At 42.9% G+C, this 20,000-nt stretch overlaps 3 protein-coding genes across 4 annotated transcripts in view; all 3 read right to left on the bottom strand.

Moving 5' to 3' along the window:
- plekha7a (pleckstrin homology domain containing, family A member 7a) overlaps positions 1 to 4,646 on the bottom strand; it is a 77,215-nt gene extending 72,569 nt beyond the window's left edge. For both annotated transcript variants that reach the window (XM_062546465.1, XM_062546466.1), the window contains exons 1-3: positions 4,514 to 4,646; positions 4,314 to 4,390; positions 4,097 to 4,154 (exon numbers count right to left, since the gene is read on the bottom strand). In XM_062546465.1, the coding sequence (XP_062402449.1) occupies positions 4,097 to 4,154; positions 4,314 to 4,390; positions 4,514 to 4,596 (218 nt within the window). In that variant the 5' untranslated portion in view covers positions 4,597 to 4,646. The remainder of the gene's footprint in view (positions 1 to 4,096; positions 4,155 to 4,313; positions 4,391 to 4,513) is intronic.
- A 7,845-nt stretch (positions 4,647 to 12,491) lies between these two features.
- On the bottom strand, positions 12,492 to 16,666 carry ppp1r15b (protein phosphatase 1, regulatory subunit 15B). Its single transcript, XM_062547109.1, has 3 exons — positions 16,285 to 16,666; positions 14,370 to 15,664; positions 12,492 to 13,456 (listed from the first exon to the last, which is right to left on the bottom strand). The coding sequence occupies exons 1-3, from the start codon at positions 16,442 to 16,444 to the stop codon at positions 13,199 to 13,201; spliced, it is 1,713 nt and encodes a 570-aa protein (XP_062403093.1). The 5' UTR covers positions 16,445 to 16,666; the 3' UTR covers positions 12,492 to 13,198.
- Positions 16,667 to 17,467: 801 nt separating this feature from the next.
- The window catches only part of pik3c2a (phosphatidylinositol-4-phosphate 3-kinase, catalytic subunit type 2 alpha), a 42,015-nt gene continuing 39,482 nt past the window's right edge, over positions 17,468 to 20,000 (bottom strand). Inside the window, exons 31-33 of the mRNA XM_062546692.1 lie at positions 19,686 to 19,795; positions 18,942 to 19,067; positions 17,468 to 18,807 (exon numbers count right to left, since the gene is read on the bottom strand). Coding sequence (XP_062402676.1) covers positions 18,625 to 18,807; positions 18,942 to 19,067; positions 19,686 to 19,795 — 419 coding nt within the window. The 3' untranslated portion in view covers positions 17,468 to 18,624. The remainder of the gene's footprint in view (positions 18,808 to 18,941; positions 19,068 to 19,685; positions 19,796 to 20,000) is intronic.

The following is a 20,000-nucleotide window of genomic DNA, read 5'->3' as shown; positions in this document are numbered from 1 at the left end:
AACAGTCTACTGGCAAACATTGTTTCAACATAGATGAATGTCTTATTCACACATACGCAAAATATTACGATAATTCATTTTAATTCATTAAAAAAAATAATCAGTGATGATTGTTTGTGTGTCCTCCTTCACTCTTTACAGAACTTCCATGGTCCCTATTGCCCACTCATTTGTAAATGCTTAATGAAAGTTAGTTTCTCTCTCTCAGGAAACAACTTCTGGCAAAAGAAAATCATTCCATCTGGCACGCTCATCCAAGGACACACACAGTCACTCACTCTCTCTCTCTCTCTCTCTCTCTCTCTCTCTCTCATACACACACACTGTGTTGTTTCCTCACACAAACACACGCTGTTGTTTCCTCTTAAAAAGCAAACAATGCTTTAAAAACATTTTTAAACACCTGCGAAACAATGCATACTTATTTTTCGTCACTAGCAACAAAACTGTTCCAATGCTGTATTCAATTTAAAGCCTACTCGGCTGCATGGCAGACTCAGTGCGAAAATGAGTAAGCTCTCAAAGCCTTCCAAGTTAATCATCTATCACCTCCGCAGGGCAGACGTCAGCGCTTTCATTAAAAAAAAAAAAAAAATTCCAGTGTGAGATTAACGTTTCTTTCTCTCAGGGCCCTCGATCCAGTGCATCAGTTAAGAGAGACTTCTATCCAGTCTCACGTTTAATGAGCCCTGCTTCTCCCGTGAGAACCGCACATGGCCATGTGTCCGCATCGGCAAAGACTGAGAAGGGAGTGGAGATCCAGCGAGAGATATGGAATAGCCGCTCCTCTTCCTGGCCTTGGGAGGCCCCGCAGGAGGTGCTGCAGGTCAGGTGGTCTGACTCTCACACAGTCAACATGAGGGCACATAAAATGCCTTTAACGATTCCTCACCCAGTAATGGCATGTTGCTGTTGTGTGACCATGCAAATAATGTGCCCTCGACAGCCAATAAATGCAAGCTTGAGAGTGGAGAGGTGAGTTTTGTTCAGTGTACTCTGTATCTCTCAATATGGCTGTTGCTTGTTGAAGACGCTACTGGTGTGTTTACTTTTCCGCCAGACTGGCTGTACACTTTCAGGAAGCCGTCCAGGTGAGCGTGACGATTGACGACGCAGTGCTCATTCTGAGGTCGTGTCTACTTCCAGGCCGAGACGCATGACCCCTGTCATCATCACTCACCAAGGGCCCGCTGCTTTCCCTGAAGCGTAGTGTTCAGTACTTACAGTAAGTCTGACTCAGGTAACAAACACAGCTGTGTCCTATTTTGATACTCCCCGTTAAAGAGCACTGGAATGTGATTGGGAGACACTAGAATGACATGGATATATGGCGTTTAGGGGTCAGACTGACTCGACTGGTTGTAATTCCTGGAATGAAGTCTTGAAGGTTAACCTGACTGGTTGTATTATTTGATGACATGAAACTGACCAACATATCTTTGAGCACAATTAACACTGCAGAAATTACCAACAAGACTATAGCAACATTCATACAATGTTCATACAATGTACAGTACAACTCAATATTTTGTATCTATTATTTAAAACTGATGGGAGGAAAAAGCTCATTTCAGGCAACACCATTTAAGCATTTGTCCGATTGATCCAGGTGTCATTGCATGGAGGAAAGATACACTGATCTCTGCTGTCTCTTCATCACAGAATAGATCCAAGCTCACAGGTGAACAAAACCTGTGAAGGTCTGACCAGATAATCTATATGTGATTTGTATGACTTTGATTAAAAAATCAAATCAATTGTGCCTGTGCTTGCAGGGGCTATACTATCCAAGCCTAAATCCCCATGAATCCGGCCATGATTAGCTTTAGGACTAAACAAACCCCATAACACAGATGCTTTCAAACACAGTATACATACACACTTCATGTTCAATATGATTGCACTGTGCTAACTACACAGTCATTAATGAATCTAATGGCACAACTCTTAAGATCATTCACAGTAGCCAAGCCAAAGCACTACAGCGGACAAGCAGGGTGAAAGCAGACATGTCTTTTAATAGACTACCGGACATAGTGTACGTACGTCATAGCAAAAACACCTTCTGTACGATTCAGTGCATCCACTATGTAATTCTAACACATTCCATCCTTATAAAGGCACTGCAACTTGTGGACTGGAGAGGGAAAGAGTCTTTAATCTTCAATAGCACCCACTTGCTATTGTATGTGTGTGTGTGTGCATGTGTGTGTGTGTGTGTGTGTGTGTGTGTGTGTGTGTGTGTGTGTGTGTGTGTGTGTAGTGTAGTGTAGTAGTGTAGTGTAGTGTAGTGTATCTAAGGGCCAATCAGTGGGGGTTTCTCAAAACACACCTGCTTCCAAAGATCCCCCCTACAGCGGGGGGACTCAATAGCATGTGTGTGTGTGTGTGTGTGTGTGTGTGTGTGTGTGTGTGTGTGTGTGTGTGTGTGTGTGTGTGTGTGTGCGTGTGTGTGTGTGTGTGTGTGTGTGTGTGTGTGTGAACCTCATAGAAAGCTACAGCAATGGACCCTTTTGATGTTCCCATGACAAGAAACATGGCTAAAACTGACTCTGTGGCCTGAAGTCTCATCTGGACAACGTCACTTCAGTTTGAGGCCAAACTGCAGACGTCTCACCAACAGTAGTGCTAATATTAATCCTGACTGGTCTAGGCTATACCATTAAATACAACTGGGATCACAGATATTTATTACATTTAGTTTAAATATGGCCTGAATAGGGTGGGAACTACTAGCTTGTGAAGGGAATCTAAATCTTCCAAATACTGTGTAATGTGAAAGCTCAGTGGGGTAGTGCAGATTTGAAAACAATCACATACTGTAATGGAGCCTTTGCAAAAACTCTTGGTGAAAAGCCAGCCTTGTCCCCATTGTCTTTCTCCGGCGTTCAAGAAAGGCCATCTCTAGATTGTTGGCTCTCCTGAGAAGCCCCGTCTGAATAATAATATTTTACTGCTATCGTGATTACCAAACTATTTGGACAACCTTAAGAAGACCCTGTTGCACAACATCTTCCAACCTCAGTAAAACTCACTGAGTGGCATACTACAACATTGTTATTCAGGGTAAAATGCTTCAAAAGAATCTCCCATAAGTCTTCTCTGCTCGCTGAGATGGACTCAGGTACAGAATGTAAAGTAGCCGGGCCACCTACACAGTTTGCAGCGCCTCTGGATGCCTAAGTGATTTTTATTATTGTGGAGCTCTTTCTTATACTGTCAGCAATGATTGCTCTTTAACACTGAGAGGTGCCGTGAACATGGCCATGGCTAAATTGATCTTTGAATGAAAACTTGTTTGCTTGGCTGTGTTTTAGAGTAGCAACAACACAACATATTGCTGTAGGCTAATCCTGTACACACCTAATATAATCAACCATGTCCTAATGCAGTGTCAACATAACTCTTCTAACTCATCATGACTAACTAGGGGTGAAACAAATTCATATTCAAATCACAATAGAACACCAGTCACCTCTTAACCCAGGAATGCAGTCTTATCAGTACAGCTGTTATCTCATTACACACATAACCTTTGATATCATAGTTCATCATTTCAAAATCAAAAAACAACACATAGCCACACACAGCGACCTACATCAACAGTCAGTCGGCTATTATCAGCAATTATACGTGTGTTGTAATAACACACAATGCTGTTCTGAGTTCTGAGAAAAAAACAACAACATTGAAACATGACCCACTGTATAAAATCATTCAAATGAACATTGCTGAACAATGGCTCAAAGCAACCAGGCTACTGTACCATCACGTAGGCTAACAACACAGGTGGGTGTGTACGAAAACTACCACCACAGACTTTGACCCTTCCGAAACTATAATCAACGCGCGTTGTGTCTGCAAAGACACGAATGCTGGCCGCTACAAGGCAACCAGTCCCCGTGTGTTTGGCAAACCATACGCCACATTGAAAGAACAAGGTATTGGGTGACAAACGGCCATTTCAGTCGTGCGTATAGCCTAAGGTAACGGCGCAGCTGTGGACAGGTGGCATAAAGGCATACTCACCTGACACTTTCTCTTCGCCTAACACATAAACAGCACGATTTTCAATATTACTCAAAGCAGTACTTACTTAATAAAATAACTGGCTCCTTCGGTCGAGAAACCCTCTTCCCATCCTCTCGGTAAATCTATGGAACATAAGAAAGATAACATATGCTATGTGAAAACTTCTGCTTAACCCTTTCGCTGCGCCATATCTAGACATATGAACACAAGAATCCTAATGATTTCTGGGCGTTAAAGATGAATGCACGGACTGCTTATTCGGACACAGTCCTATAGCTTACCTGATCGTATCATATGTCCGGAATTGACAGGCTCGCCAGTTCGGGGATGCAGCCAAGTAGTGGTGCGCGTTTCATCACTGCCGGAACACACAAACCACCTGTTAGCGAACTGCAAGCAAAGACAGTAGAACTCCTACCGGATAAGTTGTAAGCATACAATAAGAGGAGGGTGGTAAACAAACACGTCGTCTAGTGCTCACTTAATGAAAAACACCCTTCCATCCTGGCAGACTCCATACGTCCAGTGTTCAGGTAAGCTGTCCCGCCCGAACGGCGCCGCCATGATAAGGGTCTGAAGTCTACTTCATTCTGCCCCCTGGGAGTCCGGCCTCGCTGATCATCGCCAGGGCAAAAAGGCAGTTAAAGGGGAAGGCTGAAAGCTACTTAGGTGCGTCTTCTCCTTGACAACCTGCGCCGACGTAAAATGGGCAGGCACGAAGCGCAGTTGGAAACCATCATTAAGTCCTGGGGATCAGTTCAAGCGGGCATCTAAGCTGCCATATGCCAGATACTGCGCCGATGGTGTGTAACTGAAGGAGAGTGAATTGAAGTCGGAAATAGGAATGTAACTTACTGATGAAGGTTGTAAAAAAGTGCTCATCTCATCTGCTGAAAATGTTTCTCCAAAAAAGATGCAATCTTGAAAATGCAAGAGCAAACTACATTGTTGCTGTTGTATAGGCTATATAAAAAAAGAAAAAGCATAATTGAAAACAGAGATTCGGTTCAAGGACAGGGGGAAAGGACAGCCTTTAATTTAATACCAGAAAATGCAGTCTCAATCGATGCTGCCACAGCAATATAAAAAAAACGCAAACCTAGCCCACAGCCCTCTGCTCTGAAAAGACTTAAGTAACCTGAACAAGGCTGGTCCGCTTCACATTTTATCTGCAGCAAACCAGTGTGATTATTCTTCTGTACAGCCAAATAGATAACTGTGATTATTGCACTCTGAAGTGAATGGCCATATTTACAGTGGCCATGCAAAGAATGTTCTGAAAGCATATCTTAATAAAGGAAATGGCACAGAGGCCTATTATTACCTCTTCCAGAAATACATTTCAGGCAGACAGTAGACAACACACTTTAGTAACACACACACACACACACACACACACACACACACACACACACACACACACACACACACACACACACACACACACACACACACACAGCATCCTACTTGTGAAAATATAAGGTTGATATTGCCTTAGGATTCGTATTCTGTCTTATAGCCTAACAGTTATCTAACATGGCAGATATTGCTTAAAAGAAGGTCCATGCAGCCTAAATATATAGAATCTAAATGTACATATGTGGTTGGAACACACACACACACACACACACACACACACACACACACACACACACACACACACACACACACACACACACACACACACTCACACACGAGTTAGATAACAAAAAGATAGAGAGTGGTGCATTTTAAGTTGAGTTTGTAGCTACAGGAAGGATGCACCACTACATTGTAATTTTACTTCAGAAAGCAACATGAATGGGTATAATCCCAGTGCAGTATTTCTGTTCTGGGAAGTTTTCCATTCAGAACTGTGTTGATGGACATACTGTATGGACATCTTGTGAAAGCCAAGGTACAGTAAGTGCTACCATTAGAGCGATAGAGCAAAGAATCAACATGGCGAAATATAGAGAAACAGATGCTCTCGATGGCTGTCCACAAAGGTCGATTTCTTTGTGACGTTAAAATAGACTTGGCTGTTGATTTGCACTGTGTGAAGTCCCCTATCTATGACACAAGGAATTATCGTCTCTCCCTCGTACATTTCAAATACATTGCGGTACTAAAACAGAACACAACTCATCTAAGAAGGATGTGCGGCACTTGGTCTGTCAGGACATAATGAGAAAACATTGTTGTATAGTGGCGTTTCAGTGTTTTTAAATAGATGATGATCCTGGGAGGAAAGCCTGTCTTTAAAGCCTGTATAAGCCTGCATAGAGGAAACAAGCTCAATACCACACTGGTGATGTAGTGCTGTATACTGCTTGTTTAGTGTTGTTGATAAGAGCCGTGAGGATACTCAGGTATGTGTAAATTATATGGTTCTCAGATGTTTGCAATGTGGAACAACAGCACTACTATAGGCCCATAGAATAGGATTTGGAACAGTAAACAATTTGCCTTTGTGCATTGTGTAGGCCTACTTAAAAACTGTCTGTGAGGAAAGGAGAAAGATAGAGAGAAAGAGAAAAAGAGAAGGGGTGCGAGATCAAGAGAGACAGAAGAGAGAGAGAGAAGTATTTCACTCAATACATTTTAAATCATGACTTTGTTTTTCAAGATGACATGCTCTCCAGAGAACCAATTCGGCTAATGGTCTGTAATGGCCTTGGCTTGCTAACCATTACGCGTGATGGACATGGAGACATTTCCCATTGCTTATACACTTTTATCTTATCTCACATTAGACATGGGCATTCTTCTTTTATGTGTCTAGCTGTCCTTCATTGCATTCATAGCCCCCCTTCCACCTTTCACAAACACTCAGCTTCACAACGCTAGCCTTTTAATGACCCTTGGACTGAACAAAAGGCTCTTAATTCCCCCCAAAGAAATGTCAGGGTAACTATGGACACAGTGGACGATGGAGATATATGAAGACTGGTGGCACTTTAAGCACCATATCTGCACGCCATTAGATCATCACACAAGGACCTCTGCCCACACTAGAGCTCCCAAGAGAGACCCTACAGATGTCTTCAGTATGTGGCATTTTATAGAGGACTCTCATACAACTTTGAAAGCCTCTGATTGCTAAGCAACTGAAAAAAACAAACAAACATCACTTCACGCCTCACATTATCGTTGTGTTTCTGTGTGAATATGACATTTGGTATTCATCTTATAACCAAAATCAATTAACAAATATGTTATTAATACACTAAAAGTTGATTAGGTATGAATATGTGAAGAGTATTTGAGTTTTCTCCTCAGATTAGTCAGACAAAGTAATGAAGGTTTACCAAGCTGTTCTCTCGGCTTTTTTTTTAATTTTTTATTTTTTAATATCTCTGTGAGTATGTCGCCCCCCTGTGTTGGTTAATATTACAGCCACTGTTACAGCCCCAGGTAGAGGAGGGCTTAATGCTGCTGAAATGGGAATTTCAAAACCTTTTGTGCCCCCCACAATTTCCTCATCTTTAAATTAACATTTGACTACACTTTAGATAAACCTCAGATGGAAACAGTGATGTTACAAGTCTACACAAATCAACTCAGTCTCAATCCATAGGCTGTAACCGATAAATGTCCAAAGATAAATATTGTAACACCATTTAACAACATGTAACAACCTTTCCACCCCAATTACCACTAATGAATTATATAAATTATACTTAATGTAGGACATAGCTGTACATAATATGTCCGGTGCTGCATGTACTATCCAAAGAAAACAAATCAAGCTTCTCAACTTTTTGCCATGCCCTTCTCCTGCAAATATTGTGCCGTTCACACTTGCTCAACACACAGTATTGGAAACTGAAGTGCCTGATTTGTGTCTTACACTAGGTGGCGCTACATCACAGTTTTTCCGCAAAATTCTTTGTGGTCTTTGACCGGAGTGCAAAAACACTGGGGCTTGAGAACAACCTGAGCAGTGTCCAATCCATGCTAGTTTCTGAAGTTAATTCACCCCTTACATCTGAACTCTCTTCCCCTAAAAGACTACCGTCACCGTGTACCGTCTACCCCTCCATACTGGGGAGCCTCCTTGTCAAACTGGTGAAGAAACTGTATGTTTTCTCAGAGAATCAATGGATCTAACTTCTTGTGGAAAGTTCAAGTGAAAACTCCGGACAATGAAGAAGTCCATGTTACACTGGCTGTCTAATGATGAAGAGATTGAGCTAAGAACTGGAACAGGTATGAGGTGTGAGGCACAGAGGCAGACTTTTGAATACAGCTATACCACCAGCAGTCCAGCACTACTAATATTCTAGCTTTACCTTACACCAAAATAAATGTTATTGGTAGAATGAGGACACCTGTTGTCATATCTCCAGCCAACACTACTTTGAAGATGAGGACCCTGTTCTGATCACAGTCTAACTCCTGAAGACCCAGCTCTTCAGAGAACATCTCCTCTCGTAGCTGCACTACTTAATGTAATGTACAACTAGTCTTGCTGATCCTAGCACTTACCTCCTGACTAGAACTGACACTCGACTGTTTAAAAACAGCACTTACTGATGCACTTAATCGCTCTACCTTTTCAATACTGATGCACTTATTCATAGTGTACTCTACCTTTTTTAGATTGTCCTAGAATTTTTGAGAGAATTGCTTTAAAAAGCTTAAACTGTTTGCCATGTTGTTAGTTGCTTTGGTTAAAAATATGCCAGCCAAATGTAATGTGATGTAATGTAATGTGTAATGTAATGATCAGCCACAGAAAGATAAGGTTGGAGAGGTGTCTATAAAGATAAGATCGGTGAGTCTATAAAGCTCTCTCATCATTTTTCTTCTCACGCACATGCACATCATGTGCTCATTTCTTTTACATATTTCCATTCGAGCTGCTTGTGCATGTAGAATTTAATTCATCAAGCAGAACCAACAACAGAAATAGGCAGAGCAGAGAGTGCTAACAGATAAAATCATTTGGAAGATGTTCATACATGTATGCCCCCTCTGTTCTTCCTCTTTTCCTATTGAAGCTGTTCATGGAGGGTTTGGCAGACATCATCAAAACTCAGGATGTTTCTGATCTTCCAGAGGAGATCAGATTTGCTTTAGCCTACTAAATATGCAGAACTACTCTACACAAAAACGGAAATGTGTGGCCACTAGGGGTCGAACTAGAGGAGCTACGGGAACCCTATTATGATTAATTGTTTTGATTATTCCTCATTATTATTATTATTATTATTGTTGTTATTATTATTATTATTTTGGGGCCAAGTAGAAAGTTGCAATGGTTCGGGTAGTGTTTTTATTTAGTGCATTTAGTGCTTTTTGGGGGACTAACTCAGGCAGGTGGGCGATGAGAGGAGTTCCCCTCAAGGACCAATGCTTTCCCATCCAAGTCTAGTGGAGCTACATGTCCACCAAGATCCTAGTATCTATAGTAGCCGTGGTCATAATTAGCACTGAACGGGGAGGCGTTCTTTGTACTTTCCTGCTGATGTAATTGGTGCTGGTCCTGGCTCAGGGGCTAATTGGGATTCCCCACCTGTTACTCTCGTGAACGAGCTGTTACATCACACACACAGACACTTGGCTACAGGCTTAGAGATAGTTCAGGATGGATTACATCAGTGACACCAGTCCATTTCTTCAACAACACACTCAATGAATGCCAAATAACAGATCTATTCACACAGTGTTGATCTACATGTACTTCCTCTGCATATTTATTATTCACAATGAAGTCCATGTTGTTTATTGGGTGCATCCATCAAGCCAGAATCTGTTGACATGCAATAGCCTATACATTCAGCTGAGTATAACTGAATATTAAGGGGAGTCAGCAGAAGACAATATTCAGTATAAAAATCTACATGTATTGTTAAAATATAGATTTTCTCATAACACCAAACAAATACTATTATACCCTCCTCATTTGCTGTAAAAGATGGGAGGCCCATTAGCAAATGATATCTGACACAAGCTAAATGTTAAGTCCGCACATACAGTACATGTGTCTTGCATAGTATGTATGTTTGTCAACAGTTGATAGATATAGATATATAGATAGATATATAAACTTGATATATGAATTTACCTTTAATTTACTGCCAGTTTCAGCTGGAGTGTTTAATCACTCTGAAGTCAATACACACAGAAGTATTCTTCATCATTTGTCATACAGGTTATCATTATGTGAATCTGGCCTGTGGAGCTCTGACTATTTCTGTATGTGTATGGCAGCTCGGTAGTTGATCTATGGATCTCACTCTCCTCTCATGTCTTTGATTATGTGACTCACTGGGCACACCTGTATGTGAGTGGAACAGGAGATCTGGAGCCTCATGGGAGGAGTGTATGTGTGTGTGTGTGTGTGTGTGTGTGTGTGTGTGTGTGTGTGTGTGTGTGTGTGTGTATACACTGTACAGTATGTGTGTGACAGCATTCGCTCTGCCAGCTCTCAGACACAATAGCTGCCGGTGTGTTGCATCAGGCTGGTTGCCCCGGTGGGATAATTGTGACTCCAGAGATGTCCCTTTGGCCCAGGACACTGGGTGAGTAACACAGGCAGAGCTTACTCTTCCCCTGCTGCTACGCCCACCACACACATGCACAGAGAGAGAGAGACAGAGAGAGAGAGAGAGAGAGAGAGAGAGAGAGAGAGAGAGAGAGAGAGAGAGAGAAAGAAAGGAGAGAGAGAGAGAGAGAAGGAGAGAGAGAAAGGAGAGAAAGAGGGAGAAGAGAGAGGAAAGATGTTGCTGCTCACATTACACATAGATACATACAGTATACACACACATGTACGTACTCACACACACACACACACACACACCCTGCTGCAATCGTCTGCAATCCTTTCACCGCCACAATGAGCAGCACTCTGTTGCCAGGAGACTGGGGTCGCCACGGCCACGGCTGCTCTGGGAGATGGAGAAAGAGTTTCAGCATTCTCATTAATCCCCTTCCCACACCACCAACCTCAAATCCACAGACACCCCCCCCCCCTCCTCCTCCTCCACCCCCATCAATCCCACTCCCAAGAATAAGGTTCTCGTTGGTCGCCTTTTGTCTGCTAAAGTTAAATGAATGTCAAAATACCCGAGGCAATGGCTGGTGTCTCCAGCCTCAGGCCACGGCTCTACAGCACACACCTTGTCTGTCTGCTGGTACCAGACCAGGGTCACCACAGAGAGGAGTATTTATTAGTTAAAGAGTGCTCTGGGCTGTGAGAACAAACTTCTCAGTGTAGGGGGTTTCGTGCGTTTCCGATTTCCCAGACAGTTGCACCATGTCGGTTTCAGAATCCACCATTTACAGCCTGGATCTGAGATGTACAAGAGATCCGACAATCTGAAAACTTGAGAATATTATTTATCCCTCAGCTGCCAAATACAGCACATAATTAGTATGCCCTGGCCTACAGTCTATCTAATTAGAATTCAGTCAATCAATCATATACCTGGTGAATCTCATATTAGTTTATAATGTTAGTTTAAGATCTATTGTAGGAGGTAGACGTGCTTGCTTACAGTATATTCATGTTTTTTCTTGTACATTTCTCATGTGCAAAATGTCTCATCCAGTTCTGTGCAAAAACAAAGACTTACACATTCGTAATTAAAAGTTCAGCAAAACACACTTTTTTAACCCTGTTGTGATCCACATCTGCAATAATCTGAGTAGCTTTTGTCATGCTGAGGCGGGAGAATAGGACACGCGTTATGAGCTGATTATTGCTCATTGTTACACCATCCACCTTGTGTTTGTGTGTGTGTGTGTGTGTGTGTGTGTGTGTGTGTGCACAGATGCATGTGATGTGTGAGTTGGAGATGGTAACTGATTTCTCCTCCAGGGAACACATTTCATCATGGCTTGTTTTTAACCCTTATCTTACATAAACCGACTGTACATGTAGGTTGGTCTCACAGGAAATGTTGTCTCCCTTTGCTAACTTCACTACATAAGCGAAGAGTTGAATAAAGATCTAAATGTGAGGGGAAAGATGAAGCCGGGTGTGAAACAAGGCTCCTACTGCAGCTACCACATAGAAACCCACAGAATAGATCATCATGCCTAGACCACACCACAAACCTTGTAATAGCCTTGTAATAAGTTATACACAGTAAAATCTGCTTGGGTTATTTTTTAGTCTAAGGTATGTAAAGGAGCAGAGGCTAAGATAAGACACACACACACACACACACACATATACTGTATATATATATATATATATATATATATATATATATACAGTATATACACACACTCTATATAGTACAGAATATAGGCATAATGTATACAGGTAGCCTAAGAAGCTAATATGACCTAATGTCTCCGAATAGGAGCTACATTTCCATTTCAGTACCCAATTAGCAAAAAATGTAAATCAGTGTTCAAATATGAAACTGTAATTTTTCCCCATCAACAGAAGAAACCTCACCACAAAACGCATGACCATTTTTAACAAAATAGAAGCTCAGGAAAGCAACTCCATATGAGCACACCAAAACAACCTTTATTGACTAATTAACAGATTCGATTCACAATCCAGCTTTTGGTGACAGGCAGTTACCTCAGTAAACATGAGTCCCACCAGGCTTTCCTATTGTAATAAAGTGAGGTCCAGTGTGGGACATACACGTAATTTGAATGGCCCCCGTAATCAAATGTTTGCTTTTCCTAAAGTGAGTCAGCTGGAGGGAGTGTCTCTAACTACAGTATGTGTGGTGTTGAAGAACTGACCCTTCCCTTAATCTAGACTACCTTCAAAAAAAGTATTTTATTTTAACAGGCATTTTAAAACAATGCTGTCCTTCATTAAGGAAATGTTTTTTTTAACGTTTGAACATTTCCTGTTCAGCATGTATGTTTCAGTATTTTGGTAGAATCAGGAACTACTCCAAATGTCGCTCTAGGGGAGGTTTCAGACCTCCCCTTCCATGAATAAACATAATTTCTCAACAGAGGTTCTGGGTATCAGTATCAATATATGGCTAAAGAAACATTCATTGAGGTATACGGAACATACATTGCTAGGTCTATAAGGCAAATGAAAATACATTCAATTAACTGTGATTTTACAACAACAAAAGTCAGTGCAATGGCCCTTTGCCTTGAGTGCAGTGGTGAGGTACAGGTTGCAATGGTAGCAGGTCAGTCCCTGCCATGCAATCTCAGTGGGGCGGTTGAGTTCACATTCAACAAAAATGAGTCACGAGAGGAAAACTGACTGTGTTAAGTTCTGTTTACTTCCATGATGTTTGCCTTCCATGCTTTCTTGACCGTCAAGGATCGTCTCCCGGTGTGCTTGACTCAGGCAGTAGCCAATGGCGTGCTCTGTGTCCTGGATTCTCCTACGAAAGCGATCCCTGTCCCTGGCTAGCTCTTCCCAATGTCCTTTGCGAGAGGCCTGAAGGGCAAATGACCAAGCCCTCATCTTGTGAACTTGAACACGGGGCGAGAACTGAACCTGAAAGGCAACATACTGTAGGTCATTCTCAATTATGTTGTCAAGAAGGTCACAGAAGACCTGCACACAAAGGTCAAAGAGTGTATTTGAGAAAGCACCCAGTGTCGAATTACTATCATATCTGTACATTTAAGCACATTCCAGTTATGACCAGTTTTGTGGTAATACCACCAAAAACCAAATTACTTAATGTGTTAAAGCACACAATGTTTTGCCCTCAGCCCTGACATCTACAGTACCGTACATGCAGCAAATGTAGTTTTTTTACAGGACCAGGCAGTGACTTCAGTATCTGTTAAGGCCGGCGCCCACCTGACATGGCGTTCAGCGGAGTGGGCTTGACACGCAGGATTTTAAAACAGTTTTCAATCCCTGCGCGGCTAGTGGACTTTGCTCCGTTAAAAAAAATGGAGTTCTACTTTTTCTGTGTCGCGGTGCGCCACATACGTGTCTGATGGGTGCCGGCCTTTAGAGCAACATCATCCAGCTTAATCACACAAAGAAGCAAAACTTTATAGAATTCTCCCTAGTGAACTCTTTCAACAATGAGGACATTCTTATAGCCAATATGACTATGGGTGAGTTGTGACTAGTGAAACCAGAGCTGGACTTCTCAGGGTAAACCATAATTTCTCTGGTTGGAGTATGTTCACTGTTGGTAGGCAACCAACAGGATATAGAGGAGGAGATAGTACAGTATATGATCATATGAGTGCAACTTGTGAACAGTGTCACACTGTCTCTGAGTTGTTGCATCACTCACTGCATTGCCTGTCAAATATGAAGGCAACACATTTAAATTCTCCTTGAGGATAGACCTTGCATTTTTCCCTATCCTATTTCCATTTTATGAATGTGTGTGTGTGTGTGTGTGTGTGTGTGTGTGTGTGTGTATATAAAAAAACATACTAACCTTCTTCACAGCAGGTTGACCTTCTTCATGCTCCTCTACGATTTCACCTTTGACCTTTCTCCTCCAGGGGACAAAGACAAGTTTGTCTGGAGAGGTGGTGCAGCAGTGGCCCTTGGCTCGCCTCTTACCGAGCAGCCGTGGCTTCTTTGACTTTCTCCGAGTCTGGAATGCACTCGGACTAAACTCCCAAGAGGAATCCGGCGACATGGAGCTGGAACCTGAACAGGCATGGACAGGGTTCTGCGAGGCGGCATCGCTAGCACTGCGGTTCGCCTTAGCATCAGCACTGGAGCTCCTGATGCAGGCTCTGAAATGTAAAGGGTGGTACGGGTCATCATTGTGACACAGCGACTGCCAGAGGGTCTCCTCCTCATCCTCCTCAGATAAGGACGAAGGACCGATGCTTTCTGTGTCTGTCGGAGAGGGTGGGAGCTCTGTGGGGGGTTCGATCACACTGGGAGGCCTGGGAGCTACGCTGGGAGCTACACTGGCATCCTTCTTGGCAGGCTTGGAGCTGGAGGCGCTGGCAGTGAAGTGAAGCGGGTGATACGGGTCTGAGGAGCAGGAGAAAAGATCCCACAGCTTCTCGCTCTCCTCGCGGTCTCCGTCCGCACTGGAGCAGTCCGAACTCCCCCAGCTGCTCTCGCTGTCAGAGCGCCCTCCGAAGGCAGGGCAGAAAGGCGCGTGGTTGTCCTCCGCAGAAGTCGAAGACTCCACTCTGAACTCCCAGCTGCTGGTGGTCTCTGCTGGCTCTGCGCTCTCCCGAGGAGAGTAGCTGAAGATACTGGCAGAGAAACTCAGCGGTGTGTAAGGATCACAAGAGGTCTCACTTCTCCCCGATACATCATTCTCCCAGCTGAAGACTTTATCTGTGTGTGTGGACCTGTAGAAGAGGTCGCTGCTGCTGCTGTTACTGCCGCTGCTGTGGTCAGATCCCACAAACACATTCCACTCACCAGGGCAGCCCAGTTTCCAGCTGGCGTGCTGGCCGATGGTGAGGTCCTCTGTGTCGGAGAACCCCTCGGCTGCCCGAGCCACAAAGTCATCCACAAGAGAGCAGCAGAGCTCGTCCGACACCAGGCTGGAGAGCAGAGACCCTGGGTGGGTACCGGCCAAGTCACTGCTCAGCTTGGATAAGGAGCTGGAGCCGGAGACAATCACGCTTTTGTTATTGTCAAACAAGGAGGACAGAAAGAAGCCTTCTGCTGGATTGCCAGGTGTGTTCATGTGCTGAATGTGCGGTCCGGTCTCCTCTGAGATTCTCAAATGGACTTCCAGACGGAACATCTGAAAGACTGCACACAAATGGACGGAAGAGCTCAATTAATAATTTATTTTATTTTATTTATTTTATAAATAATTTAGCTCCTAAGGTAGACAGAGGGTTTAGCTGCCCCAACACAGTCAGATGGAAGGAAAAAAAGTCATCCACAAATAGGCCTACATCCACAAATAGGCCTACAATTTAAAGATTTATTAAATATCTTCAGCTAAAAATGGCTAAATATATTAAGTTGCTCAGGGTGGGATGACTCACTGAGGATGGGTAAGCCCTACTACAAGAATGCTTTGGCAGTGTATTTTAACAGTAACTTCTAGGAAAATGCCATCAAAGTCGCATGGGCACACATTTGTAAAAAGTGAATCATGGCAATTATTTTATGTCGAAGTGTCATAAATTATTCAAACAAACGCGGGACATTCAAACAGGAACCAACGGCTACACTGTTCTTCCTGTTGCCATAAACGAAATGTATCTAACTGTCTAGAAAAGAACCTAAACACATTAAGGTAGCCTAATATTAGGTTACCTTAATTATAGGCTGACATCTCGCAGATTTACCACTACAGGGTCTACACAGAGTAGGCTAGCCTATTGCTGGCGCGTCTCCCTGAATAGAAAAGCAAGGCTTACCTGACATGAAGCTGTAGTAGATCAGATGAACCAGGAAACGCAGCTGCTCCCACAAAACAAACAGAATTTGCTTTGTCCATGGCAGGATCGTCATGCCACTGTCTCCGAAGAGATGCACGGCACTTCTGTCCAAATTCTGTTTTCTAGACTCCGTCTCCATTTTTGCGATAACTTTTGTTCAAATTAAATCCGCAAACGGTCTTCTCCAGTTATCTGATCGTACTTGACTGTCAGTTGTATGACAATGTCGTGACACGTCATTTCTGTCGTTCTAGAGAGAAATTACTTTTTAATCTAAGTAGACGCACACACTTCCATTATGTCAGAAGAAAATCATCTTGTCTGGCATACGTGCGTTGTGTAGTGTCTCGACAGCGAGGTTTCCACGACTATATATAAACAAACTATGTGCAGCTGATCCCCTGTGATTGGAGAGCTTCTTTGTCACTCATGAACAAAGGACCAGTGCTCTATGAACACGCCCAATTCCTACCTCTATTTGCCAAAGCTTGAGAGAAGTCAGCGCACCTCAATACAGAGGAGCGTAACACCAAGGACAAATCATCCTGGAACTGTTGGAAGATGGAATGTCTGTCAAATTGTTTAACGCAACGCTATCAGGCTATTCTATCAGCGTAAATGTGACAAATGCAGCAGTGTAGCATTGTCCATTTGAGATGGCTTTTCAAGTCACCTGTTTTCTAGTCTACTCATGACCAAGAAGAAGACAATGAATTGACAACCCTTGATGGATGCTGATAGTCATTGTCATTTAACATCAGCCTGTGTGTTTTTTATCAGGTACTGTGCAACTCTTGCTTTAAGGCACACCTGTGCATCATTTGCATGCTGTGACATTTACTTCCTGAATAACATGCCTTTTCCACAGCATGAGTTAACTTTCAGTCATTCAGAAACAGTTCCTCATTAAATTCCTTTGCTTAAAACTAGCTTTACGGCTGCAACTTTTCTGGCTGGAGACGGAAAAGCCCATCGGATGGGCCACCACAAAAAATCGACCCATAACAATATAAAAAGGAAGTGCAGACAAACACAAGTGAGCTGGAATCATGAAATGTACACTTCATTTTGTAACACTGCATTTCTGACAGAATAAACCATATTTTCGCACCACAGCCAAAAAGCAAACACACACAATACAAGACTGAGGACATCGTTAACATTTTGTTCAAAAATGTTTAATTTGCTTTAGGAAAAAGGATTACAGAACACACTTTTTCATTCCACATAAAGATATCCAATTAGGAATAAATAACTGGCCATGTTAACATCAACTCAGCATGGTGGTTTTTTTTACAGTCATTAAAAGAACATGATTATGTTTCTACTCGGGATGTGCAAGATGAAAAAATCTGTCCGCTTTAAAAAAGCATTCACACTTAAACTCATCATCCCAGATTTACATGCAAAAGAACAGGCATCCGATTTATAGCCACATGTGGCATTCCCTTATGTTCATAAAAATAACAGTGAAGGTGTTCCTCATCACAAACGACTGAAAGGTGGGCAGGAAGAAAGCGAGGTCACAGACAGACGAGAGAAAGAAAGACATTTAAAAAAAAAGACCCTTCAAGAGTCAACACTCATCTCACTGGAGGAAGGCGACAGCATTTTTTTAAATCATGAGAACTGTGAAAAGCAAATGAGAACCTATAGCGCAAAAAAAGAGCAGATGAGAACTACAGGAGAGAGGGAACTATAACAAGAGGAACAAGGCACCCATGATGGTTCCCCTTGACAAGTGGTATGAAATGGATACGGTTCTTTTTGGCACAACGTCAGGACCTCATGGGGAGGGGAAAAAAGAGGAAATCTTGTCAGCTCTGAAAAAGATAATGTTTCCTATATGTGTATGTAAAAAAGTATAGTGTAAAAATCACTACCCACACCCGCCCAGCTCTTTTAATATATATTTGTATTTATATATATATATACTCTTTAATAAGTACTCATCCATTTTGGTCCTCTAATGTCAAAAATGTACAAAACATTACATCTTCTCTGTAGTAAGAAACTAGAGGGATTTAAAAAAAAAAAAAAAAAAAAAAAAACTCTGTGCTCCTGCTAGGAGGTAATCATGATTAGTGTCTGCGAGTAGGAGAGCAAGGGAGAGAGAGAGAGAGAGAGAGAGAGAGAGAGAGAGAGAGAGAGAGAGAGAGAGAGAGAGAGAGAGAGAGAGAGAGAGAGAGAGAGAGAGACAGAGAGAGACAGAGAGAGAGAGAGAGAGATGATTTGACCCTTAGAGGGCGCTGTTGAGTCCCCAATGCCATTGTCCGCTGGTTGGCTGGTTAGCTGTTATGCAGCTGCGTTGCGACTGGTTCAGAAGTAGGGTACCTCCGTGAGCTTGTACCACTTGACAGTCTCCTTGCTCAGGTCAAAGTCCTTGAGGCTGAGGGTGACTCCGCCCAGGTAGCAGTTCTCACGCAGAGACTCCCCACTGAGCACGCTCAGTTGGAGCTCCCGCTGACTCAGCGTCTCTTTACTGAGGTTACTGTACACAAGCTGAGGACACACACACACACACACACACACACACACACACACACAGTTTAGATACGTCAACATGATCATACACAGGAATATGTACTATTTAAGTATATGAGGTGTTGCCATGGAAAAAACTTGTTTTTGCCTACCATCTCATTGAACGTGGGATTCCTGGTTTTCCTGGCAATCTTGGTTTTGCGCTTGGAGGTTTTGTGAGGGTCTGGGAGCAAGTAGGTCTTCACATAGGGGTTGGGGTCTGCCCCCTCATCTGACATCTGACACACACGACAGGAGACACAGGGTGGTGGATTGGATAAATCGATAATTGTTTATATCTCTGAATACCAAATTAGACTATTGATCGGCTTGTTTTGTGTGAGGGACACCACGTATTGATTAATGAACATCCCGAGATAGAGTGATGATGTGCTCATATATCACGGATTGGCTGATGGATGGGGCCATGTGTGACACATTGCGCTGTCTCACTCAAAGGCATGTGACATACAACAGGCAACACAGCATAATATACTGTCTGCTTTTGTAACAGATGGTTACTGTGGTTCAAAGTCCTCACATATGGAGCATATGTGTTAGAGTATGTGCATGGCCTATGTTGCTCCTGGGTGTCCCTTGGTGCTCCCCAACCCCTCTTTTTAAAAAAATTATTTAGGCAGTTGTATGGTCACTTGAGCACAAGGAATTTCAGTACTTATAATATGCTTTTTTATGAGGACATGACAATAAACTTTGAACTTAAACTATGTGATGTGCATGTGCGTGGCAGATGGCTGTGTGGAACGCGATGTGTGCGACGTGTGTGGCGTTTGCTCACCAGGTCTTTAATGTGCATGACCATGATGAAGAGAGTGTGTGGCGTTTGGTTTGCTCACCAGGTCTTTAATGTGCATGACCATGATGAAGAGAGTGCTGTTTCTGTAGGACACGGAGAGTTTCACCTCTCCCTCCACACGGCCTGACACGGGGCTCAGAGGAGGTGGCTCTGTGGAACACACACACACACACACACACACACACACACACACACACACACACACACACACACACACACACACACACACACACACACACACACACACACACACACACACACACACACGAGATTACCAAATATATACACATGTGAGTTTCTAACATGTATAATGCATACATACACAAGTTATAGTACACACACTTCATAGGATTTC

This window comes from Sardina pilchardus, chromosome 10, assembly GCF_963854185.1.
Source record: "Sardina pilchardus chromosome 10, fSarPil1.1, whole genome shotgun sequence".
Lineage (NCBI taxonomy): Eukaryota > Metazoa > Chordata > Actinopteri > Clupeiformes > Clupeidae > Sardina > Sardina pilchardus.
This window is presented reverse-complemented; position numbering and strand designations above follow the sequence as displayed.